The sequence below is a fragment of the Atractosteus spatula genome, chromosome 4, assembly GCF_055471065.1.
Source record: "Atractosteus spatula isolate fAtrSpa1 chromosome 4, fAtrSpa1.hap1, whole genome shotgun sequence".
NCBI lineage: Eukaryota > Metazoa > Chordata > Actinopteri > Semionotiformes > Lepisosteidae > Atractosteus > Atractosteus spatula.
The window spans coordinates 64,006,506-64,031,666 of record NC_142709.1 but is presented as its reverse complement, the minus strand read 5'-3'; the positions used below and the strand labels follow the sequence as shown (position 1 = coordinate 64,031,666).

General features: G+C 41.2%; 2 protein-coding genes across 7 annotated transcripts in view; both read left to right on the top strand.

Annotated features, from left to right (window-relative positions):
- The first annotated feature begins 203 nt into the window (after positions 1–203).
- On the top strand, positions 204–16,210 carry sap130a (Sin3A associated protein 130 a). 5 transcript variants are annotated; one of them, XM_088913465.1, is made up of 22 exons: positions 204–455; positions 1,701–1,824; positions 2,171–2,430; positions 3,424–3,591; positions 3,819–3,945; positions 4,492–4,613; positions 5,047–5,171; positions 5,606–5,753; positions 5,890–5,980; positions 6,756–6,860; positions 7,077–7,221; positions 7,587–7,705; positions 7,872–8,162; positions 8,526–8,622; positions 9,165–9,269; positions 10,001–10,362; positions 10,882–11,127; positions 11,611–11,736; positions 12,384–12,487; positions 13,259–13,372; positions 13,652–13,777; positions 14,727–16,210. In XM_088913465.1, exons 2-22 carry the CDS (start codon positions 1,716–1,718, stop codon positions 14,730–14,732), a joined length of 3,096 nt encoding a protein of 1,031 aa, XP_088769591.1. In that variant the 5' UTR covers positions 204–455; positions 1,701–1,715; the 3' UTR covers positions 14,733–16,210. The 5 variants fall into 5 exon arrangements, with proteins under 5 accessions (XP_088769591.1, XP_088769588.1, XP_088769590.1 ...); XM_088913462.1 differs by having other exon boundaries at positions 8,448–8,622; XM_088913464.1 differs by lacking the exon at positions 14,727–16,210 and having other exon boundaries at positions 13,652–14,657.
- Positions 16,211–23,576: 7,366 nt separating this feature from the next.
- Positions 23,577–25,161, top strand: part of myo7ba (myosin VIIBa) — a 38,086-nt gene continuing 36,501 nt past the window's right edge. For both annotated transcript variants that reach the window (XM_088914335.1, XM_088914334.1), the window contains exon 1: positions 23,577–23,622. The gene's annotated coding sequence lies outside the window, so the exon portion shown is untranslated. The remainder of the gene's footprint in view (positions 23,623–25,161) is intronic.

The following is a 25,161-nucleotide window of genomic DNA, read 5'->3' as shown; positions in this document are numbered from 1 at the left end:
CGATTTTATCTGCTACTATTGGCCATTTAAGTCGCAGCACATTTTTGTGCGATGCGATTGGTTAGAGCTGAAGGATCTGTGTGCCTATTGGCGCTTATTCGTCTCCCGGTCCTCGTCAGCGGACCGCCTGTAATTGGCCAGGCGCTTTGCCTTCTCTCTTGTGATTGGCCAGACGGCCAGAGCGCCCTCCAAGGTTAGAGCCTCCCCTTCCGGTGTGACTCGAAGGTGTTGTTGCAGAGACGGATGGAGAAGCTTGAACCTGTTTAAGCACGGGTATAGAAATGAGTTTAGACTTTTAGGCATTTGTTTTCAGTACACGGATAGCTGTAGAAAGGGAATTCCGCGACGCCGTCGGGTAGATGTCTAAATTATTTAGCGAAGTGGATATTCTGTTTTGGAATTTGACTTAAGTGTATCATTTTCATAGAAGAAGGAAAATCGAGAAAATCTGTACGGTAAGGGGTGCTTTTCATTTTTGTCCGCAAATGACTTTTCTAGTGCACTGTAACAGTATCCTAGCATCTGTTTTAATTTAGCGTGTTTGAAAATACAGGTCGGAGAAAAGCGGGATGCCTGATGTTTCCTACGTAGCGTTGTCTACTTGGTCAAATTGCTATTTTTTCGACTGTCGTCCACGCGTCATTTTTTCCGCATATTATCCTAGAAAGCCGAGCATCTCCGATTTTTTTTTTCTAGGTTCGTGACACGCACGGGAGGAAAACAGAAGAATATGTGCGCGGATTATTCTGTAATTACTGATATGGGTTTGCTTAAGGACGTTTGCGGTGCAAATAATGACCCCACAGGAAGCGAATCACGTTTATCCCGATTGTGGAGTGAATATAAGTGGTGTATTGTTGGTCTGGTACTGCTCTTTCTCCTAAGAGTGTAGACCGTACATAACTCTTATCACCTTCACCATATCGTGAATGCGCTGGTCCTCGGAGACCACTTTCTAGCATCATGAAGGGTATGTTGTTCTCTGTATGATTTTAAGCATTTAGAATAACTGCATAACGTCATCCAAGCGAAAACAAAGCACTTGCGCTTAGCAAGTAAGCCTTACAGTTTCCCTGAAAACGCATACCCAGGATTGAGGTGTCGTTTAATATCTCGATTTTCTTAAACGTCATTTCGTTGATCATACGGATAAGTAAATATAGCTTTTCAAAATGCAACTGTGAACATCTTACTTAGAAGCAGCAACGCTTTGGATATTTAATCGAGGTTCATAAACCGACGGTTTATCAACTGTTAATTTCGGTAATCGCGTGAATGAATGAAAATCCAGCCTTATTTCAACGGTGGTAAGTGCCGATAACGTCATTCATGCAGCAGGCGATTGAAGTAAAGGAGTCGCACCTTAACAGTGATATGTGGGGTTTTTTTTGTCTCGTTTTTCAATACAGTCCTTGTGGAAGTCATATCAATTCTCGATGAACGTTTAAGATCTTGTATAACGTGTAAGATACGGCCTTGGTTTTTCAGAATTTGAGAATTCTAACGTTGTTTAAGCAAATAGGATTCTTCCATCGAAGGCTGTCTGTTTGCGATTTTGGCAGTGGGGAAAATCTCATTTAACACCCACCATGAGATGATCCCAGCTGGCTACGGAGAAAAGCTCATTCTTTTCATCTTTTTTTTTTCGTTTCCTGTCCAGTTGTTTCGATTGAAAGTAAGACTCTTCTCTGCATTTACAGGACCTTCGTCAAAAGATGAGCTCCCAGCAGTTTCCAAGGGCAGGAGTTCCAGCCTCTAGCCTGGGACAAGCACAGATAACAGGGGGAAACTCCAGCCTGGCTCCAGGAAACCAGACTGGCACAGGTAAAAAAAAAAGAAAGCTTGAAATAATCAAGTCTACTGTAAGGTTCAGTGACTCTGCGTAGAGAGTAGTCTTTGAGAAGCACTTTGAGTAATTTTTAATAAGCGCTTTGAGAAGCCACCTTTAAAGGCGCTATATAAAATAGTTTTTTATTATTATTATTAATATTATAATCTTGTGGAGCAGATTTTTTGTGAGTGTCTTGTAACCAAAGCCAACCTGCACTAATAAGTCATAGAAAGACCCAAGTGTCTCGTCTAGCTCTCAAACATGTGACGTAAAAAAAGGGCCGCAGGGCCGTCGCCGTCGTCATTTTCTCATCCTCCGAGCCGTGTGTTTGCTTCGCAGGGGGCAGCGAGGAAGGCTGCCGGGAGCCGGAGCACGCTCCACGCGACCATGCGCCCAGCGGCGGGGGGGCCCTGGCCTTCCGCGACGAGAAGCAGGAGACGGTGGTGGTCAGGCCCTACCCGCAGGTCCAGGCCCACGGGCAGCCCCTGACTCTGCCTCAGCACCTCCCGCTGTCGGCCGGCCCTCCGGCTACCGTCTCGGCGCCACCGACGCACCTCGCCCAGGCCTTGCCTCTGTCTTTCACCGAGGCGTCCATGAAGGTAGGGCACGGCGAGTTCATGGCGTCGAATGGGTTGAGGTTTAATCCGTTTGTTAATTTTTAATAGTTACATTTTTTAAAGCCAGTAGTATGAATTCCCAATGAACAAGACCCCGCAGAATTTCATTGACTTGCAGTTCTCCTTCATTCTAAGTCCTTGTCCCTCCCTGAGCTGTATCTTTACTGAGCGGCTTTAATACAGTTGAACGTATAAATTGCGCTATTGATCTTTTCTTGTACATCATTTAAAACGGAATGGTGCCAAATGTATTGATGTATATTCCTGACTTTCCTCTATGCCTCCAGGTATTCTTAGTTTTGAGTGCCATGTGCCTAAAAGTAATAGGTGAATTGTGTGCTTGAGTGTGGAAATCGAGCAAGACACATCACTAAGATCACCTTACGATGTTTAGTGAAGTCAGGACTTCAAAAAAAAAAGCTTTTCTTTTCATGCCCTCCCAATTTGGGTTTCTTTATGCAGACTTAAAATCATAAGACAGGAGAGTAGGTATTTGGCTCAACCAATTTGGTTGGTTTCTAGTTGGTAATTTCTTGAAGAACATTTTTTAAGCCTTTCAGCCTTGTTAGTCTTGACTTCTTAGAACTATTCACTCAAATTACAAGTCAGCGGTGCTTTGGTATAGAGTTTTTGTCAATCGGAGGAGTGACGCTTCTCTTGTGGACAATAGTGCTAGCTCGCATGCGCCCTGCAAAACAGGAGATGTTTTTCTGTAGGTCAGGCAAGCAAAGGGAGGCACCATTTGCAAGCTACCTTGCTTGGCTAAGCCAGTGATGCTCAGTTATGGATACAAATGGCCAATGGCATGGCATTGGCACTCACCAGTGCTGTCTGGACTATAGGACTCATTCTTGCTTTCTGTTCTGGACAGGAGCCTTAGGTGGTTGAGCTGCTTGGGAGGCCCTTATTCCTCGGCATGTGGCATGTGATCTCTGCTCCAGCTTCTTTCTTGATATGTTCTTTGTGCTTTTTCAGTCTGCCCTGAAGCCAGCTATGCCCAGCCGCCCCATTGCCCCGGCACCAGCTTCTAGCCAGGGTCACCTGACTGTGCCAGCCAAGGTTCCAGGTCATGTCACAGTTACTATGGAAAGCAGCATGCCTCAGACTTCAGCTATCCCCGTGGCAACCATCAGTGGCCAGCAGGTGAGAGGATAGCACCTTTCCGTCTTCTCTCGAGGGCCTTAAGCTTGCTGTGCTTCACTGGGACGTTACACCAGTTTCAAGTATTTTGTTGTTTGGACCATTTGCCGGACCTTTTTTACGTCTGCATTTTTTTTATCATGTCGCAGACCTTTTGAAATTTCTGTTTGGAATGTACGAATGGGTGAGCTAAGTCCTTTGCGGATATTTCTCCCTCTCTCTCCTCTTAGGGCCACTCCGGTAACCTGCATCCGTTAATGGCAGCTAATGTGCAGATCATCCGTGGCAGCACGCCGGCACTCCAGTTAGCGTCCCCTGCGGCACCACCTCATACCTTTACTTCCCACTTACCCAGAGGTCAGCCTGTCTGCTTTTTAAAAAGGGGAACCTTTTAATCTCCTGGCAGTTTATAGGTTGTGTGTATCTGTGTTTATTGAAAAGGCACATCGCGTGGTTGCTAAGATCCTGGATATAAAACAGTCAGGCACTTTAGATGCTTCTCTGTAAAATGAAAGTATCCCTGCCAATTAATGGATGTAATTATAGCACATCATAGTTCACCTCTTAAGGTGATGATTGCATTAATTGTTGTCTTACCCGGGTAGCAGTTGAAAATGTCTGGTGAATGAGTTCATAGCCCTTGGTTTGTAAGAGAATATAAGAAGTGTTTGTAAGAGTCAGGAAGCCATCTTACATGATTGGTTATGAGCTATTTGATGTGGGTATTGTAATGTATTTTGAGCCGCCTTTACTGTGGAGGCTTTCTTCTTACTCTTTCTCTTCCAGAACAGTTTAGGATAGTACAGCACCTAAGAAATAGTCTGTACATTATAGCATTTGATGATGTGGGTGTCGTGTTTTAATAAGGAGCTTGGGGGTATGTCGGTTCTTGACGTTAAACAGGAGCAGCAGCAGCCGCTGTGATGTCCAGCTCGAAAGTGACTACGGTTCTGCGTCCTGCCTCTGGTCCGAGTGCAGGGGCAGTCCAGCCCACTGTGCAGCACATCATCCACCAGCCCATCCAGGTACAGAGCTTCTCTGCCGTGACTGGAACACAAGGTGTAAGGTCTCTGCATCTTGATTAGTGGTATCTTTCTACCATTAACGGAATAACCATTCACTATTCACAGATTAACTCATTGGAGTGTTTAAGATGCCTTATTCTACACACAACGTGTAGATGTTATGTTTCTATTTATTGAATTTGAATAGCTGAATTTTATTTTAGCTTATTTTCACATACTCTAGCCTGTATTTATAGCATTTCTGTTTTGCTTGGAATTAATAAAGTTTTTATAGATAAATATTTCTGCTTAACTCATTGACTGTTGCCGGATGTTGCATTAGCAAAAACGTTTAGTGCAGTTGTAGGGAGGTCTTGCATGTTACGTGGCTAATGCTTAAACAATCGGAACCCATTAAGCTTTTCTAGACTAAGATTTTCCCCCTCTCTTTCAGTCTCGCCCCCCTGCCACCACCTCCACAGCTGTGCTTCCTACTGTTGTGGCTCCAGTCTCGGCGACCAGGGCCCAGTCCCCAGTCATCACCACTGCGGCCACACACACGGCTGAGATGATGCACGGGTGGGGACAGCAGCAGCTCTGTCTGGCCAGTTTTGCATTTTAAGAATTTAGGAGAAAGTGGTATTTTTGTTTGATTGTTAACTTGTTTTAACATCGCATACCAATGCTGGAATACCATTGAGGTTTGGTGATCTAGTTACCTACTTGAGTCTTGTAAAGGGCCCATTACAGCCGTTCAAGACGATGGTACATGCATGTGTACCAGGGAGGCCATGACATGACCCCTGTAGGCCATCATTGCATGGCCGGGGTATTGCATTAATAGAAGGCCTCGTCATCTTGATTCATCTTGGGAGCCGTGAGCCAAAGCTGTTGATCCAAGAGAGCCATACCAAAGTGTGAAGGCAGGCAGCGTATTCTGTAAATCTGTCCCAAGGATGCTGATATTTTCTGATCACTTGGCTTAGCTCTCCCTTTCCTTATCTGATTTGTAGCCGCCCTGCTCTTACCATTCACCAGTCTCCTGCCACCATAAGTATCCAGCGGCAGCCCCAGTCTCGAGACAGTGCCACGCGCATCACTCTGCCCTCCAATCCGGCCATCGGTACCCAGAAGCCGCAGCTGCACACCATGACTCAGCAGGTATCAGAAATAAGTGGCATCTTGATGCTTTATTGGTACATAGGCCTATTGTGGGCTTACTAGGATCCATTCAAGTGTCCATTATAAAGTGGATAATGTTTAATCAGCATTTCATTGTTATTTCTGCTTCTTTCAGAAACCTCTTTATAGCAACGTGCCTCCTGTTGCTGCAGCTACAGTAGCCCCAATCCTGGCTACGAACACAGTGGCATCGCCAACCACAACTGGTAGGTCCAACTCAATGTCCTTCTCGCAGCAATAACTTCAAGAGCCCCAAACTGCTCTCTGGAGAGACTGTAATATTGCAGATCTCTCTAAAGTAATAGTATGATGTGTTAGTGAATATTTGAAAATTAAGCATAGGTATTTCTTAAACAGGATATGATAACTATTGCAGCACTTAGGACTTAGATTACCATTGTTTCTGTATCTAGATTCTCATGAAAACATTACTAAAATAAGTATTCTGTTGTGTATTAAAGGAAATTAGTCTGTTTATTGTGGAATTTCCATTATTTGTTCTTTTGAAAGTAATTAAAGCAATTGCTGCATCTTAATTACAAATGTCTCGCTATCCAGTGTGCTGAGTTAGTAGATCGTGTAAGCTGATCTATACCAGAAAATAGTGTCTCATTCTAGGAAGCAGGGACAGAGGCAAGTGTTGAGAACAAAACAAAAACATCAAGGGCATTTTCCTATTATGGTATTAAATACAATAATGTGAAAATTGGTATAATTACATAAACTAAAGGGAATAATATAAAGATAATCAAGATGTTTTACATCCTAAACAACTTCCTGACATATTGAGGCGATATGAATGTAGGGGTGTTGTTCCTATTTTTTATGTCCTTAACAATATATGTGTTATTGGAGATCAGGGTGAATATGAATATGGTGTTATTCCACCCAGACATGGTGGATAAATGCAAGGGTATTGTTTAATTAAGGAGTCGCTTATAATATTGGAGCTTTTGATCTTGTGTTAATCTCCTATCTCAGGATCCGTGGGCCATACCCAAACCACTACCAGTACAATAGTTACCATGACGATGCCCTCTCACTCATCGCATGCCACTGCAGTGACCACCTCCACAATCCCTGTTGGTAAGAATGTTTACTCCTTCCTCTGTACAACTCCATTATATTCTCCAAACCAACCACAGTTCCGAATAAAAAGTAATCCTCATTTAAACGTGCTGTTATTTTACAAAACAGGTGCTGCAAGAAAGGCAAATTGGAATATCTAACTTGGTATTGTGGCAAACATTTATAAATGTAAATTTATGCAGTTGAAATAATAGCTCAAAATTGTGTTTTCAGCAAAGGTGGTTCCTCAACCCATAACTCATACCTCTCCACGCCTTCAGCCTGATTACCCTGGAGAAAGAGCAAGCCTCCTACCAGGCTTAGCTGGGCACAGGTCTTCTCCAAACCCAGTCACCATGGAGGCTAGGAGTGACAACAGGTGAGTGTTGGTGTTTCAGGCATGAAATTGCACTCTGTCTCTATCTGATATCAGTTCAGTATTTCTTTACATTTGTTTTTTATTTGCAGATTCTGAAAGATTATAATTTGTGCTGTCGAATGTGAAGAGAATAAATCTTTGTCAACTTTGCACTTAATTTTAAAAGAATTAGAATAAGATTTCGCACTGTGCTTTAGAAGTCTGAGCTGCTATAAAAAAAATTGAAGAATGCAACTGCCTTTTGCAATTTATTCTTGTTTTACTGTTTGTGAGATCTTTGCTCTTAAGTGAGTGATAAACCAGTTAGATATGGATTGGCTGTTTTCCTCCCCAGTATTTTAATTTGCTTTCTCCGCCCCCAACAGGCAGTCTGTGCCAATGCAAATCCAGTACTTCCTGCCAACGTACCCTTCGTCTCCGTACCCATTGACACACACTTACACACCTATCACCAGCTCTGTCTCTACCATCCGGCAGTACCCAGGTATGTCAATAAATACGATGACCAAGCTGCAGTAGCCTGTAGTTTTGCATCTCATCACTTCCCTATCCTTGAAAGTTCACATTTGTAGTTCTAGTTGTAGTTGTAAGCTGTGTGGTGTGCCTTTTCATCAAAATGTGATGGTGTCCTCTGGCTTTCTGTTGATCAGTGACTCCTCAGGCCCCCAGTTCAGCCATGCCTGCTCAGGCCGGTGTCGGTGTGGCACCTACTGTCCACCTGAACCACATGCAGCTGATGGCGGTGGACCGCATTGGTCTGCAGTCTGCACCAATCAGCACGCAGGGAATGCAGTCTGCCGCCGCGATGGGAGCACAGGGGATCCAGCCAGCACCCATCGGAACACAAGGGCTCCATACGTCTGCGCCCATCAGCACCCAGGGGATCCAGCCAGCACCGATCAGCTCTCAGCAGCAGCAGCAGACGGAGGCCAAGGCATCAGGTAACCACAGGAACGAGAAACAACGCTTTTATCTCGCATTTCTGCGCAGCTTTGCTTTGATTAAAACTGTTTTACAGAATTCCTCTTGCATTTTATTAAAGAAATCTTTCGTTGAGGATTTTTGTGCACAAAATGACTAAATCTCTGCCTAAATACCTTTAGCGTTCTGGGGGGTGGGGGGGAGCTAATTTTCAAGTAAACAAGTCAAATTTCCTTTTGATCACAGCATATGGGTGTTCCTGTTCTGCAGCCTAATTAAAAGAACTCCTTTGCTTTGTCCCATAGTGGTTTTGGCAGATGGTTCCACTCTTGTTTCCAATCCTATTAGCAACACGTTCAGTGCAACGCAACCTGTTTCCACAGTTGCACAAACGCACCCGCAGAGTGGCAGCTCCAGCACTCCCACGCTCATTTCCTCTCCCCGGCCTAGCATTCTCCGCAAAAAGCCCGCCGGTGAAGGGTAAGCAAGTCCAGTGATTCCAGTTCGCACATGCGTTCTCTCCACCCCAAACTGGTCTCCTCTTCACTTATTTTTGTTCCAAGCGCAGCTTTGTGCTCCACTGGGTGTCTGAACCAGTAGCTGATGTGGGGGGGTGGGCAGGATCTGCTTGCTGGTTAAAGGAGTTATTTTTGTTCCCCTACTGTCACCTTTCTACGTCATGGCATAGTCTCTGACACTGCACATTCAGGACAGTTTGTTTAAAAGCAGAAATTCAAACATGGATCGAATAAAAACATAGTACGAAGTAATTTTTGGAAGCGAGCGGTCTGTTCGTTATGATGTGAAGTTCAGCCGCAGTTTTGTTACCACTTACTGCGATTTGGAAGACGACCATATGAAATGGCGGCAAGCGTTCGGAGCTGTTGGCCGAGAGGAAAAACTTTGGGGGGTGCCGTGGAAGTTTTCCTTTGGGATCGTTAGGATTTGTTCACGACAGAGTGTTGTTGTTTTTTTTACTGCATTGTCCCGGTGCGGTATTGTAAAAGAGCTTTTGCTTTCAGCTCCGCCGTTCGGAAAAATGCGTTCCCATCCCAGGCCGCCGAAGCCACGAGCCCGCGGCTGGACGGGGCCATCAGGAGTGCGACGGGATCGCCTCGACCTGCGGGGTAAGAGCCAGGCCCTGGCACCTGGTCAGCGGGAAGCCGAAACAAAAACCCAACCCCTGGAAAGAGAAGCCTGTTTTCAAATTCGTGCGCTGCCATTGAGAACCCAGGACCTCTGTCCGAGAAGAACCTAGCAGTGCTGCTTTGTGCAGATCGCTTCCCTGTTAGCTAATGTAACCCGAGATTAGACTAATTCATGATTTTCATTTGCATTTTAAAAGCCAAGTGTCTTAAGTGGTGGGTTTATTGTACCTCTGTGTGAAAACGTCTTACAGAACACAAGAACTGAAACGCTTAGCTTCCAGATTAGTTTTTTTATATGCAGTTGTCCTGCGACGACTGATTTTTACATTCATTTATCTAAACTTCAGATATCTTGAATGCAGTAGTTCCTGCATTCTGCATGTAGCTTCTGGCTTTTAATGTCAGGACTTTCCATCTAGTCCTGAGGTAATCAGGTAGTAGTGAAGTGATCTGTGTAATAGAGCAGTGTGAAGTTATTCTCTGGATCTTAATGATTAAAGCTTGCCTCGAAGAGTGGAGAACAGTATAGTGTAAAGATTTATGTGCCCTGTCGCTCAGAAGAAGGTGATAAAATGCTTCTGTATACAGGCACAGGTATATTAAAAACATTCACTGGATTTTATAGAATTTTATAACAAAAGATAAGCTATATCTGTATCTGTCTACATCTTTTACCTTTCTTAAACCGTGGTGGATGCCTTTGCTTGCAGAGCAAAATCGAAACCGGAGATCCACGTTGCGGTGACCCCTCCGGTGACTGTGACGGTGGAGGCCATGTCCATCCAGAGCAGCGAGCAGCAGGCAGCCCCTTCCCCTGCCCAGCATCCCTCGCAGGCGATCCCCGCCATCCTGACGGCGGCGGCGGCGGCCCCTCCTTCGCAGCCCACCGCCGCGCTCTCCGCCCTCCCGGCGGCCATGGCGGTCACCCCGCCGATCCCCGCTTCCTTGGCCAACGTGGTGGCCCCGCCCACCCAGCCCGCGGCCAGCAGCACGGCCGCGTGCGCAGTCAGCTCCGCCCTCCCTGAGATCAAGATCAAGCAGGAGGTGGAGCCGATGGACACGTCGCAGCAAGGTGAGACCTGCCTCCATGGCTCACCACTGGCGCTCGTTGATTTTCCTACTAACACTGGGCAGTGGCCCTGTTGTGTGCCCTGGTAAGAGAGAAACAGCATTAATATACGGACCTTTTGAATTTTCTGCCAATGCATTTGTTATTGCTGAGATTTTTTTCCCCCCGCCTTTTTGGAGCGATTACTCACCTGAACTTGTCGCGCAGCCCTCCTTTGTCATTGAAATCATTTTGCTCGTACTGTTCATCAGAGACGGGGTGCGGATTTCTTCTGTGATCTTGCTTGGAAAGAATTGACTGGTGTTAAGATGTTAGGGTGGTGAGAAAGTTTGCTGTCTGCACATGCAAGAGCAGCCGTTCAGTTGGCTTTTAAAATTTGTAAAATTCCTATGAGGGGGAAAAAAAAAGAGGATTGTTTTCTCTCCTCCTTTCGATTGTAAAGCAGTTGCAAATGAATTATTCTGTTGCAAATTTGGTAGGGTTATAACTGCTTATATTTGCATCTCTTGTTTGCTTGCTTAGTTCCTTCTGCAACTCCCACAGTAGTAGCCCCTGTCCTCACTCCCCTTGGAAACTCCCTGGGGCTTTCTGCAGGAGACCTGCTACCAGGAGCTTCCCCCCGGAAAAAGCCCCGCAAGCAGCAGCATGTCATCTCTACGGAAGAAAGCGAGATGATGGAGACCAACAGCACTGACGAGGAGAAGTCTACAGCTCGGCCACTCGCCATGAAGGCCGAGAAACGCAAGTCCCCTCCGAAGGAGTACATTGGTATGTGAACCTTTCTGCTTGAGTGTTTAAATTATGGCTTGGTAGGGTTGACCTTGGAAATACGTAAAGTTCTTTTCCATTGTAAAATCCACTTTGTAGGTATGAGGTTACCTGCAAGTGTAGCAAAGGAGATTTTGAGCTGTTTGGTGCAGAGGAGAAACATTGATTTCCAGAGGTGCTTGCAGTTTCTAACTCTTGGTAGACTTTGTGAATTGTATGATTTATGAAACTATGGATTACTTTGTTTCCCAGGCTTGTTCCTGTATAATATATTGTCCTAAATTGAGCTGTTTGCTTGCTGTTTTAAAACACTTACATTTCTTAAACAAGTAGAATGCAGCTAGAAGTTCCTAACCTTGTATTGTTTCAGGGTCCTGGGCACAGAAAAAAACTTGGCCATGTGATTGACTGTTATTGGTCTGTTAGTGCTAATGAGTTTTTGACGGTATAAAGCGTTGATAACTGCTGGATCGTTTTTTTCAGATGAAGAAGGTGTTCGATACGTTCCTGTCCGCCCAAGACCCCCAATAACTCTGCTGCGCCACTATCGGAACCCATGGAAGGCGGCTTACCATCACTTCCAGAGATACAGTGACATCAGAGTTAAAGGTAGTAACCTTTTTTCTATGTCATTTATTTTATTTTTTTATAGCCAGCAGCTATATCACTCTGCAACTCGCAGCTGGCAACCCACTGAAGCTAAATAGGTGTGAGCCTGGCTAGTACCTTGATGGGAGACCCCCTGGGAAAACTAAGGTTGCCGATGGAAGTGATGTTAGTGGGGCCAGCAGGGGGTGCTCGACCTGCATTCTGTGGGTCCTAATGCCCCACTATAGTGACAGGAACGTTATACTATAAAAAGGCGCCGTCCTTCAGGTGAGACGTAAAACCGACTTCCCGACTCTTCTGCTCATTAAAAATCTCGGGGCGTTTTTCTAAAAGAGTAGGGGTGTATCCCTGGAGTCCTGGCTGAATTTCCCATTGGCCCTTACCAATCATGGCCTCCTAAAAATCGTCACTCTGTTCTCCTTCCCACTGGTAGCTAGTGTGTGACCACACGTTGGTGGCAAAGGGGAGTTGTTCGTTTTATGTAGATTTGTTTTGCTAAGTGTACTTTTGAAGCTTTTGTGATTCCACAACAACTCGCCTTTTAAATGTTATTGACGTAGCATGCAGTCTAGAGATGGGAATACACCAATATTAAAACAGAAGCAAAATATACATATATATCTAATATCTTTGCTCGGTGATTTCAGAGGAGAAGAAATGCACATTGCAAGAGATGGCTAATCAGAAGGGTGTGGTGTGCAGAGCGCAGGGCTGGAAGATACACTTGTGCGCAGCACAGCTCCTTCAGCTGGTGAGTAAATCTGGATATTGCTGCAGTAAAGACCTGCAAGCAAGTAAAGACACGACTAAAGTGAGATGTGACTGAATATATTTGCTGAATTGTCAGTGAAAAACGGGATATTGTGAAAATCTTTGATTACAGTTAACTGAATAATTAATTAAAATACATTGAAACCACCTTTTAAAATGAGCTTGAAAAGAATTAAAGTTCAGAATATTATATTGCAGTTTTTTGCATGGTGTGCTCTGTAGAGTTCAGTATTGCCTTTTAGTGAATACTCTTCTGAGCGTACGTCAGCTGCTTTGCCAGTTGGTGCCCAGATCTGCTGAGCTAGGTTATGACTAGAAAGGAAGAGCAGGTTGTTCCCAATGATGGTGTTGGCGGGCCAGTAGATGGCACTCCTCCCTCTGAATTTCCAACCCAGGTGACAGGGGACAATGTGCTGTTCTTACAGTGGAACCGAGGTCCTGTATAGAACCTGTGACCCTTTCTGAAGGAGCTGGTTGTTGAGAGGGTTACTAACCCAAGCGTCTTAGCTCAGTTCCACTTTGGGTTTCCATTGTCTTTCCATTGTCCCCTACATTTCACCTTTAATACAGCGTGTCTTTACCTGATCTGTGTGCATGAGCTAAAACCTAACCGCTGCTCTGTGCCACCTGGGTGGTTGCTTCCCTTCAGTGGTGGATGAAGAAGGCGTTTCCTCTGTGTGATGCGCTTCAGGTTGACACGAGATCTCTGAATGCACAGGATTATTAACTTCTGCTGCTTCCTTGTCCCTAGACAAGCCTGGAGCGTGACGTGTACAGCCGGCTGACTACACTCCAGGAAGGCCTGATCCCGAAGAAGAAGGCCGGAGCAGATGACGATCTGCATCGTATTAATGAACTTATACAGGTGAATCTAACACTCCAGCCCTTGTGCCAGAATTAACTTTGTCTAGTTGCTCATCCATGAGAGAATTCTGTTTTTAGATATTGAAAGCATGCAAAGCTGTCCTTAGAATGAAAATTTGTATGCTTCCTTTTGTCATGAAAAAATGTATGCAATGTTTGCTTGTATTGAACACAAAAATACCACTATTAAACCTTGGGACTGATTTATTTTACTTAGTGGTAGACTGCTGAAGACGTCAATTTGCCCGTTTTGTGAAATTGCCTTTCTCTGTTCTATTAGGGTAACATGCAGCGCTGTAAACTGGTGATTGATCAGATCACAGAGGCCCGTGATGCAATGATGAAGGTTCTGGACCACAAAGACCGTGTTATGAAGCTACTCAATAAGAATGGAGGAACCAAGAAGGTATCCAAGCTTAAACGGAAGGAGAAATCTTAGATTGGGGAGACGTATTTGGAGGATGACATGGCTGACGATCGTGACTCCTCACTCGTGGTTTGGGATTTTAGCTTAATGTGCACAATCGCTGGGCCCGCATAAAGCCAAAAGGCAAAAGAAGTTTGACAGATAGCAAAAAAAACATTGCTAGGAAAGGTTGTTGAGAGAACAGTAGTGACTTACACAGGAACATTTTTTGTTTTTCAGTTTTACTCTTGCTAATTCCGCACTCATATTGAATGCCTTCAGATTATGTTAATGAAAGGGTAAGCAAAAATACCGTTTACCTCTGTGAATATTTAGACAGTGTTTTATAAGGCAAGGTTAAAGGAAATCATATTGAGATTTAGGGTGCCTTGCATTATGTTAATTGTTACATTAAGCGATGAATGCTACTGTGAAGGGCCTGGAATCCAGCTGTTTTAGTAGTGCTATTTTGTCCTGCAATTATAGGGACCAAACATCCAGACTGCCACAGTTGCATTAAGACCTATTGTCGGCATTACAGTGTTGAAAACTGCATTAAGTGCAATTAATGTAATGACTTTGGAAGTAATCTTTTCCTCCACTTAAAATATTCACATGTTCATTCATTGAGTTAAATATTAAAATTTGTAATAAAACCATTCACATGGTCTGTTACAATTTATGTAGCAGTACTTGGAAGCTGATTTTTGATTGTGACGGATTTATACAATCGCAATGTGTAAGGTGCCATAGATGGAAATTTTTATTGCATTGCACCCTGTCTTTAATGGTTCGTATTGGGGAAATTTAGAACATATTGTGTACTTCATTATAAAAGATATTGTTCAGATTCCTGTATCATAAAGTCTCTTTGAATTAATGGTTGTCACATTTCTCATTTATCCAGCACCTCCCAAATGTATTTATAGAGCTTATTTTTTAATTGCAGCTGTAGGTCTGGACTTCTCCCAGATATTTGGAATGAAACATTTGAAGATAGTGTCACAGTATATGGATGGCCCAAAGGCATTTCAAAGTGTATTCTTATAAATGGCGGATTATTTAGCTGCTGCTCTTTAAATGGTAAGACATTCAGTGTGTTGAGTGATGTAACGAAGAAAGGACTGTAGAGGGTGCTCCAGAGTTACACAAATGGTTAATTCAAAATAGATCATTTTCTCATTGGGCACTAGACAAGCATCGTGAATGTCTGATGTGTACACACTCTTAAAACTCATTTGGAGAAGAAAAACTCCAAGGAGTGGGTTTGTAGTGTTCCCCATGTATTGTTCTGTGCCTTTACAAAGTTTCAGTCCTACCTATGTAAGACAAGACTGTTATGCTTTGTAATGCCATTGCTTTACTTTGGAATGGAACTGAACATTGAAGATCTACACCTGTAAATGAGCCTTAGAGAGGGTTGCACATATAACTTGAGCTGCACTCGGACCTAGAGAAAAATGTTTGCATAGCTTTTTAGTACAATATTTATAGGAGTTATGAAAGAGAAGTTCTTTCACCAAGAATACAAACTGTAAGGTCAGCCCTATCCAAATTATTTTAAGGTTGTCTTTGTTCATTTTAAGTTCTTTCCTGACTGCCGCAAAACTACAGGAAAGGTTTTTGTGAAACTGGGGTGGGTGTAAAATACCACACCCACACTGAGTTAATAATACATCATTTAATCAGAACACAAATAAAGGTCTACTACAAAAAATCTGTTTTAGGCCTCCGATTGACAAAAAAATGTTGGTATAAAGTTAAGTCGATCACATCAGCTCAGATCTAGTCCTTGTAGTCTGGATGAGTGAAATTGAATCCCAAACTTGTGTACCAAAGTGCTTCTTGGACAAATCTTGGCACACGTTTGTGGGGGAAAAGAAAAGATTTATATTAAGTTAATAATCATAGAACATGTTCTTGCACTTGTGCTCTTGAAAAGGACAGCCTGGCCCTCCAGTTTTCTTCAAAGGTTGTGAAAGCATACAATACTTGTAGTAATTACATTAGTCTTCTACAGCTGGTGCTCCGTTTTACCTTATTGTTGCTTGAGGTTTCTCTTGCTGTGTTTTCAAAATCTGGAGATTTGGCTGGCCTTCTCATTTCTGGACGATAGGAAAACCTGAATATGTTTAGAAGGTGGTTTAAGAAGTTGAATTTGAAAGAAATATACATTACGAATGTTAGAATGGCCAATCCTGTTTATTTTAAATGTATAAAGTAGATTGTTTTGTAAATTAAAATAGCTTCGTTTTATTTCTATTTTTTGTTTGTTTTTGTATTTTATGAAGCATTTCTCCTGTATCAGTACCATTTTGGTCGGTTGAATTATGATTTTGTGATCTATGGTATGTAATTTTGCATATAGTTTAGTGTATGGTATGTGTTGTTAAGTCACATTGAGAAATCTTAATTAAACTTTTTGTACATACACTATTTTTGATTGTTTCATGTGAAACGTACAGTAAATATGTGGTTGACATTTTCTGTCTTCAGGTAGTCTTCTGCTCAGCTATCTAGAACTATGTTTTTTGCATGCACATCAACATACAATGCCCATACTCACAGGCAAATCTCCACCCTTCTTGGCAGTAGCGGATAAGCTGGTTCTAACTTGGATCTCTCAATTTTGATGTCTACCTTACCATACTGTTTATGTACATTATGTACACTTCACGTTAATTTTCTCCTGACCGCATTGCTGCTACCCATTTCATTTCAATGGGAGCAAATTGCTAATCCTTACATTTTTCTAAAACCATACATGCATAAGAAAATTTATTTTTTTTTATTTGGTGGTATTAATGATGTGAAATTAGTTTAATCAGACAAACTATTGACATGTACTGTATGTTCGGAGCAGTCTTAATGCCGTGTGAAACTGTAAACATTCCCCATATCACCCTGCAACTCACAACTGGCAACCCATCGAAGCTAAGCAGGTGTGAGCCTGATCGGTACCTGGATATGAGACCTGGGAAAAACTAAGGTTGCTGCTGGAAGAGGTGTTAGTGAGGCCAGCAGGGGGCACTCACCCTGTGGTCTGTCTGGGTCCTAATGCCCCAGTATAGTGACAGAGACACTGTACTGTAAAAAGGTGCCATCCTTCAGATGAGACGTAAAACTGAGGTCCTGACTCTCTGTGGTCATCAAAAATCCCAGGGCGTTTCTCGAAAAGAGTAGGGGTGTGACCCCAGTGTTCTGGCCAAATTTCCCCTCTGGCTGTTATCAATCATGGCCTCCTAATAATCCCCATCTCTGGACTGGCTTCAACACTCTGTTCTCCTCCCCACTGAGAGCTGATGTGTGGTGAGCGTTCTGGCACACTCTTGCTGGCATTGCATCATCCAGGTGGGACTGCACATTGGTGGTGGTGGAGGGGAGTCCCCATGACCTGTAAAGCGCTTTGAGTGGAAGCAATTATTATTGATTAAGTAACCTTCTGAGTAGAGTTATAGAGGCATTAGAAACCTCACAAATCCTTTCCAGTTCCCATATCCACGTTACTTTTCTTAATGCCTTACACTATACAAAAGTAGTTTTGTTATACTGATGAATGCCAACAAGTGATACATTTTTATCTCCTCAGTTTCTTTTCCTGTTTTGTTGGGTCTTTTGTTCAGAGAACTGTGTTAGTTCTACATTTGCCTGTATTAGTCTTACCCAGGGAAAAGCAGATAGTAGGAAACTAGTCTCACAAGAGTCGTTTGGCTGTAATGGGATTACACAGCAGGAGAAAATGACCTCGATTACAGAAAGAATGGAGCAAACGACGGAAAGACCAGCAGAGAAGAGTGGGGAACTTGAGAAGCCTGTGTATTGCCTCCCTCATGGATCTAAAGGAGAGAGCTGGCTGGGGAGAGAGGTAAGAAAATCATGCAAGAAATACAAGTCAGAGTCCTGTGTAAAGCAGGGAGATGGGGCATTTAAGATATAGAAGGGTAAACCTCCAAAAGAAGATGTAGTTTCTCAAGAGTGGATTGGATTCAAGAGCATGTGGAGTGCAGTATTGAAACAAGCCTTTTCTGATTTCTCCTGTCTACAAGTGGAAAGCACGTCCAAGCACAATTGAGCAACTGTCCCACATCCTCATCTTGGAGCTATGTTATCAGTGGGGCACCAAAATTTGCTCGGTGCTAAAGGGATGATTTATTTTCTTTTTGATCTTGTTGCTTTATAGAGACTTCCCAAGATTAGACATGAAGTATTTTGAAATGTGTATATAGGCATGGATGCCATTTCCTTCTTCACACTTGCTCTTGTCATATATAGGGGGGATGGTTTATGGCTGCTTAAGGAAGTGAAGGAAGTAGAATGCCCTTTTCTTTGCCATAAAATTATATAGAAGTAATTAAATTCCCTTCATTAAGTGTTAATTATTACAAAATTAAACTTGCTATGTACCTTATTGTAGTTTCCAAAGCAGTACCTGTTGTTCATACCTTCACCTGATATCTTTCTTTCCATTCTGATCTTGTTTCTGTCCTACAGTGAGATATGAGATTAGTGAAATAAGCATTCTATAATCATTCTGTAAAACGTTATTAATCTTTGTTGTAGTATTTCTTAAAATTTAAATTCACTGTACCATCGCTGATATTGGGACATCCTAGTGTAAAGCTATAGTAGGGAATTCTACATTTATCTTCAATGCATGTGAAATCTGTCCATGTTGGATGTAAGACCTTGTGTTTATGCTGTACCGGTAGAAAATGCAACAGTAAGAACAATAGAAAGACCTAAAAACAATTGATACAGATTTTTACTTCATAAAAAATAAATTATTCTATGTTGACCTTATTGAGCTGTTGAAACAATGTCCTTAGAAGTTATCAAAAGAAACTGTTAATGGTTATTAAAATTGAATGCCAGAATCTCGGCGAGGGTTTTGCTATCCTTTTACATTTATGTACACAAGGAATCTGTTGTATAGAGACAATTTCACTACAATTTCAATCCATTTTTGTAGCAATCAGCATACAGTATGTATAAACAGACATCCATCTTAATAGTTTGATCATGTTGCATTAAATAGAATAAAACTCCTTTGAATTTTGACTGTATGTTTGTGCTGCCCTTTCCAGAATGTAAAAACTATAAGAGGATTGTTTGAAATCATTTTGTATCTCTGTAATATAATACATAAACTTCAACTCATTTTACTTTTTGCAGAAATATTCAAAGCTGTATAAATTCAGAAGCATCCGTTATACAAGTTCCAGGGTTAAAAATGATACAGCTCATTTTCATCTGGACACTCTCCTAGGCATTTCTCCAAGTGATTACACCTGCACTCTCTAACTATTTTCTCAGAACGATTACCGCTAAACATAACTTAACATCACACTGGGGTCTATCAACTTCATGACGATTACAGAGTGAGGATAATGGCACAAGCACGGTATAGCTGCTAATCTCTGCCTTGCCGTTTGGTTTGCCCTCTTCTCTCTAGAACTTTGAATATTCTTCTCTATGAGGAGTTTTGTGTTAAAAAATGAAAATTGGCAGGGTACCTCATATAACCTGTTATATGAACCATTGAACCAGGGTACTTTCAATTTCCTTTGCTTTTGATGTCTGAATCACTTAGCTGACCTGGCTGTGAACTCTAATCCCCCAGATGTTCAAATCTAACACTTACCCTTGACAGTTTCACTCCACAATCCTCCTGTCTAGGATCTGCTTCTGAGGTGTAGTGTGTAGCACTAATTCCAATTGGAGTTGACTGTAATCCTAGGATTGCAGCAATTTGGAAAGTGGTGGAAGACCCAATGAACAAAATCCTGTTTTATATTCACTTCTGGTCTGGGCTTTTCATCTCCTACAACTTCTCTTGGATTATTCACAAGCCAGTACCATTCTACTGTAAATATATAGCACCATTCATCCATTTTCTAATCTGTTTATCCAATTCAGTGTCTCAGTGCAGGGGGGGAGTCTGAGGCTGATGCAGCAAGCAGCCGGATACGGATGTGGCCAGTCTGTTGCAGGGCATGCACTCATACCTAGGGATTTATAGAAGCAAGTTAACCTACCCGTGTGTTTGGACAGTGGGCGGAAACCGGTGCACCAGGAGGAATCACGAATACAGGTGAACATACATTCTTGATGCAGGCAGCACTACTGGAATTGAACCTGCAAGGAAGCCATTCTAACCACTCTGCCACCATGCTGTCCATGTTCCAACATGTGACAGGTACAGTAAATGCATTTGAAATATGATTGGCTCGTTGTTTCTTAATCTAGCAATAAGGTTCAAATAATCTGGAGACAAGGGAACCTACTCTAGTTTATACATACCGAATTTCAGTCTTAATTTTTCTGTTCTTCCATTGGCTTTGATGAAGATTTTTGAAAGTCATATAGGAGAGACACTTGCAAGCTCTGGGATTGTATGAAGGTTCCCAAATGTGACACACTATACCTCGAAGATATGTTTTTTTTTTCCCCTGATAAGTTTGCCATGAATATTCTACGAAAACATTTTACTTCATTAAAAAGTGTTTAAAGTCAACTTAGTTGAGAAGTCAGTTAAGTGTTCCGGTTGGCTAAGTTCTGTGACAGTCACTTTGTCGCAAACAGTTTCATCATGGACATGACGTGCAGTGATATGAGGATATTAATTTACTGTAACAATTAGAAATTGGAACAGTAAATTGGGGGAGTACTTGATGACTTTTAGAAATCAATTTACAGTCTCACACATGGATTCTAAATATAATGCATACTATTTATTGATATAACCACAAAAATATGCATAACAAATGAAATAATATATTTATGAAACAATCTGCTGTGATACAAATGACTGATTATTTACTTAGGGATTACAAAAATCAGATTAAAAAACTTCAGTTAAAATACATTGGCTATAAACTGTTATGGTCTAACTTGTAATTTTTTTCACACAATTGCATCTGATTCAGATACTATGATACAACTAAATATGCATTTACCATTGTAAACCAAACATCAAATCTGTTTGGAATAATAATTCAACTCTTGAGAATTATAAATGAATAAATAGGATTTATACTCAAAGGTCTGCTGGTCAAACATTCTTTTTGAGTTTAAACTTCTCACTGAGAAGGCGGGATGGCTGGTTTAGTCTGTGATCTGACCTAGTAGGCACTCCCTCTGTGCAGGGAGTGTCCTGAAGCCAGAGAGAGAGGAGAGCACTGTATCTACTTTTGCTGAGGACAACTCTGTGAGAAAATAGCATTTTTAAACTTGTGTCTTTAAAAACATGTTGTACAGAGTTGTCTTCGTGGGGTCCACCCACAAGTTAGACAGGTTGGAGAACTCAGTTCGTCCCAGCTATAGCTTGCTACTGAACATGTGTAGATATTCCAGATGTTGACATGAGAGTCCAGCTGTATTATTTTGTTGATCAGGGTTTGCAAACTCTAGATTTTTTTTGCAGAAAGATGCATATCTTGGCCAGAATTATTATGCGCTTTACTGACTCGCTCTCCCAGTCTGGCGTCTCAGAGAAAAATGTAATTCTGGTACAGTATCACAGCTGGTGAGTGGTGGAGGATGTTATCAATTATAGTTCTGGTACCCACTCTGCAGGTGCCCCATTAGTGGATTGTCCTTTGGAACAGTGACCTATGACTCGTTGTCTAGGGGAGAAACAGACTACAGACCCATCTGCCCAATACATCAATATCAACAGATGGTTCAGTATTGGATGCAGCTTTATATCTCTTATCAGAAATACATAGCCTCTTAGCCAAATTCTACATTTACAGAGAGGTCCAAAGCTGCTTGCTCAAGCAAGCAGTAAAATAGAAATCTTAGAAGATCATAGCTATTGTACATAGATTATATATTAATAGAATAGCAAGTAGAAATCTTATTTAATGACGCTTGATTCTAAGTGAAATAATATACCTTGCCTCTACACACAGTACACATTTCCAAAAACAATTTCAAACTATTCCTAAAATGTTGTCATTATAATGACAAAATTACTTGATGTTTCAGCATAGCTTTCACTCTGATGCAGTTTCCCACAAAAGCAAAACTAACTGAACGTGTTTTTTTCCATAACAGAATTTGTCATAAAAATGTACGTTTTAATAATAACCCTCTGATTGGAAATGCTATATCAAAACGATAACTTCCACCAGTACAGTTTCTTAAAAGTGAAAGATATTTCCTTGCAGGCCTGGCTGGTTTGTAGGTTATTGCCTGAATGATCCATGGACCTTAGCAATGTCATCCTTTCAAAGATCTTGGACACCTGGCCTGGAATATTTTTAGACAGTATGAAGAATATACCTGATTTGTGGCATGTTTGTCTGAGCTAATTTCCTTTGTAGTCTCTTCTGCTACAACAGCACTGTTTTAAATACTGTTTTTAAACTAATGACTAAATTCTAAATGGAATTTCAGACAGGAAATAATAGGTTTGTTCCATCCCTTAATTCGTATGTGTCACTTCTTGTAAAAGATGGCTTATTTTTCCTGTTTCTATGTCCTCTTCTTCTGAAGTTCCTCTACCCGGTTTTAAGAGTTCTTCATATATAAAATATTATTCTTCAGGAGTTTGTAATTTAATTTCAAACAGACAGTACATTTATACCATTTTTGCCTACACCGAATATTTAATTTTCTTGTCCTTAGAGTACATTACAAATCTATGAACCATACTCATCCATGTTCACTCTGTGACAATGATCTGACTGTTCTTTGTCAGCCAGAATCACTTAAGGAGGGGTAATAATTTTAAATCTAACCTTTATCACTCTATGGTTTAATGACTGAGATACCGTACTTTCATAACCAAGAAACTGTCCCAGAACCGTAGTGCAATATGTAGTTTCACATTCTTTAATTAAAGAAAGCTCCTATGATTTGGAAGACATAAGTCTATCAACTATACCTTCCAGATGTAAATATTGAACATCTTCAATTATCTTTGCTATTTACTACATGATTGCTCTTAGGGCATTAGTTTAAGGCGGACTCCCTGTTATATTGTTATACTGTTATGTAACATTTTAACGCTCCCTGTCATGTCAAGTCCAAAGGGTATTGCCATTTGGTTTCCACTTACATGCTCGGTAACTGGGCATCATCTGCGTCTAATATAAAGATAAAACGTTTGCGAGAAATGGGTTGTATTTTTCCTCCTGTGCCATGTGTGATGTTAGGCTGCCTCACCATGTACTGGTGGTGAGCCTGTGAAAGCCCCTGCTAGGAATAACCCTGCTGCGTAGCTCTCAGGAGTCGGGTCAGACTGCTGCAGCACCTGGTCCATCAGGGTGGGAGTTGGAAAAAATATATTTTTTCTATTTTTACATCTAAGACAATTTATTGAGAGAGAGAGTATATTTAACACAACATAATTTATGCTGTGCTTTTTTTCATGTGGACCGTTTTGAACCGTTTTGTGTTCTGTGGTAGACTTGATGCCATTAAATCTCATACTTGGAAAAATAATCCCTTTGCTGTATGGAGCTTTTTCATAACTTCAGTGTCAGCGAGAGAGATATTGATCCTGATCCTTACAGAAGCCTGCTACATATTTGTTAGTGAAAGCGGAGTGTTTTTAGATTGTCAAAATTCACCAAAACCAAACTCGTGGTATTTACTGTAGTTCTGAGTTTGAGATCAGAGATTTGAGATTTAAATGATAAATAAGCAGGGTTTCAATTTCACCAGCTTTGCTTTTTGTTGGGTGGGGTCAAAGCTTTATCCAACAAGAGGAGCAAAGTCAAAGTGCCATAAAGAGATTTTGTAAGAGCGACCTGCTTCCTGTTCACGTAGTCTTCACTTCTCACACTGGGAGGCACAGGCTGACACTTGCAGTGGGGCACCAGAACCATCATTCTAAGGTAAAGACTCAAGTTTGTCAGCTTTTTATAGCAGCGTATATCTTAAAGTGCTGGATGACAAGGAGATTGTTAGTTCAATCTTAAGATGGTGTAAAATGACCTTTTCACTTCCGATCTTGGGTTCTTAGAGAAAGTAGTCTTGAGGAAAGAAAGTAGCAATCTGTTAAATCACAATAGAATTGTAAATAACAAACAACAGAAATGTATTTTTTTAGGATTTACAGGATGAAGAAAAATAAGTATAAATGTAATTTACATTTCAATAATAATGCATACTTGGGATTCATAAAGACTAGGCATCAGATCCACTATAATGTTTCATACTGTTTTAAAACATTCTGTGATATATTCTTTTTAGGTGTTTGGTTTCATGACATTCTGTTCTCAGTCAGTCTGATGGTGTTCAGTAATGTTATATTGTATTACTACACTCTTAGATTACCTAAGTAAATGCTTGTTTAACAGTAAAATTTTTTCAAGCAATTTCTAGTGTTACAATTATTTTTCACTTTTCTATATCATGGGTATTAGTATTCCAATTAATACTACCAATATTAATTAGAAAATGTGTATAATTAATAGTACAACTTATACTGCAAAAGTCATAGTCATCCATTGCACTGCTTATGTGTACTAGGGTCAATTAATCACCTGAGTAAAAGTAAAAATCTGTGAAGTGTGAAAATGACGCATATGAAACCTTTGAAACATCCATTTCATTTGTGAAATGTAGACCATGAAACTCAAGACACATATTGAAAGTCTGAAAGGAGAACTTCCATATAGATTGGAAAACCTATTATTTCCTGGTATTTTCTCTAGGCCTAATCAGATTAACAGTGAGGTGAAAAGTGTGGCCTAAGGTGATTTATTATTACTTTTAAATGCCTGCATGTAAAATACACAAAAGACAGATTCTTTCATGTCCATTCTGTGCCTTTTTTTTAATCATAAGTCTAGGAATGACAGAGGGAGCTGTCCTTGGAAAAACAGAACATTTTACAACAGGATTACAGTAATAGTTTACTGTAACATAGTGTCATTTCGCAACCAATGGTCTCTCAAGGTCTACAATAATCCCAAACCACAAATTATATAACAGTATTTATGATCTGCATTGAATGGTGCTAAAAATGATTTAAAACAATTTAACTGACTCGCATTTGCTCAAGCATATTTTTGAAAATACATAATTTAAGCCATCATTTAAGGTCTACACTTAATGAGAGGAGAGGAATAAAATGTCCACATTTTTTTAAAATCAAAAGTAAGTATTAATTCATCAGCAAAATAAAAGTGTTTACAGTTCATTAACACGTAGATTGGGAAGTATAATCCATTAGAAAAAACAGATTCAACAAAATAGTTGAATCCCAAGGGTACAGTAAATTGCAAACACACAAGATCCTTTGTGATATGAGTGTCATTAATTTGTTTAACATTATTCAGCTAAGGTTATAAATAATTTTGCATAATCTGTTAAATTATTTTCTTTGGTATTGAACATCCTATCCTTTTCTTGATTTTTTATTCTGTCAG

What these genes read in the sequence shown, in the direction of transcription:
- sap130a (XM_088913461.1), top strand. Translation starts at nt 1,716, where the DNA reads ATGAGCTCCCAGCAGTTTCCAAGGGCAGGAGTTCCAGCCTCTAGCCTG. An exon ending in CAACCATCAGTGGCCAGCAG is followed by an intron (nt 3,592 to 3,818) that starts GTGAGAGGATAG and finishes CTCTCCTCTTAG; the next exon opens with GGCCACTCCGGTAACCTGCA. An exon ending in TACCATCCGGCAGTACCCAG is followed by an intron (nt 7,706 to 7,871) that starts GTATGTCAATAA and finishes TCTGTTGATCAG; the next exon opens with TGACTCCTCAGGCCCCCAGT.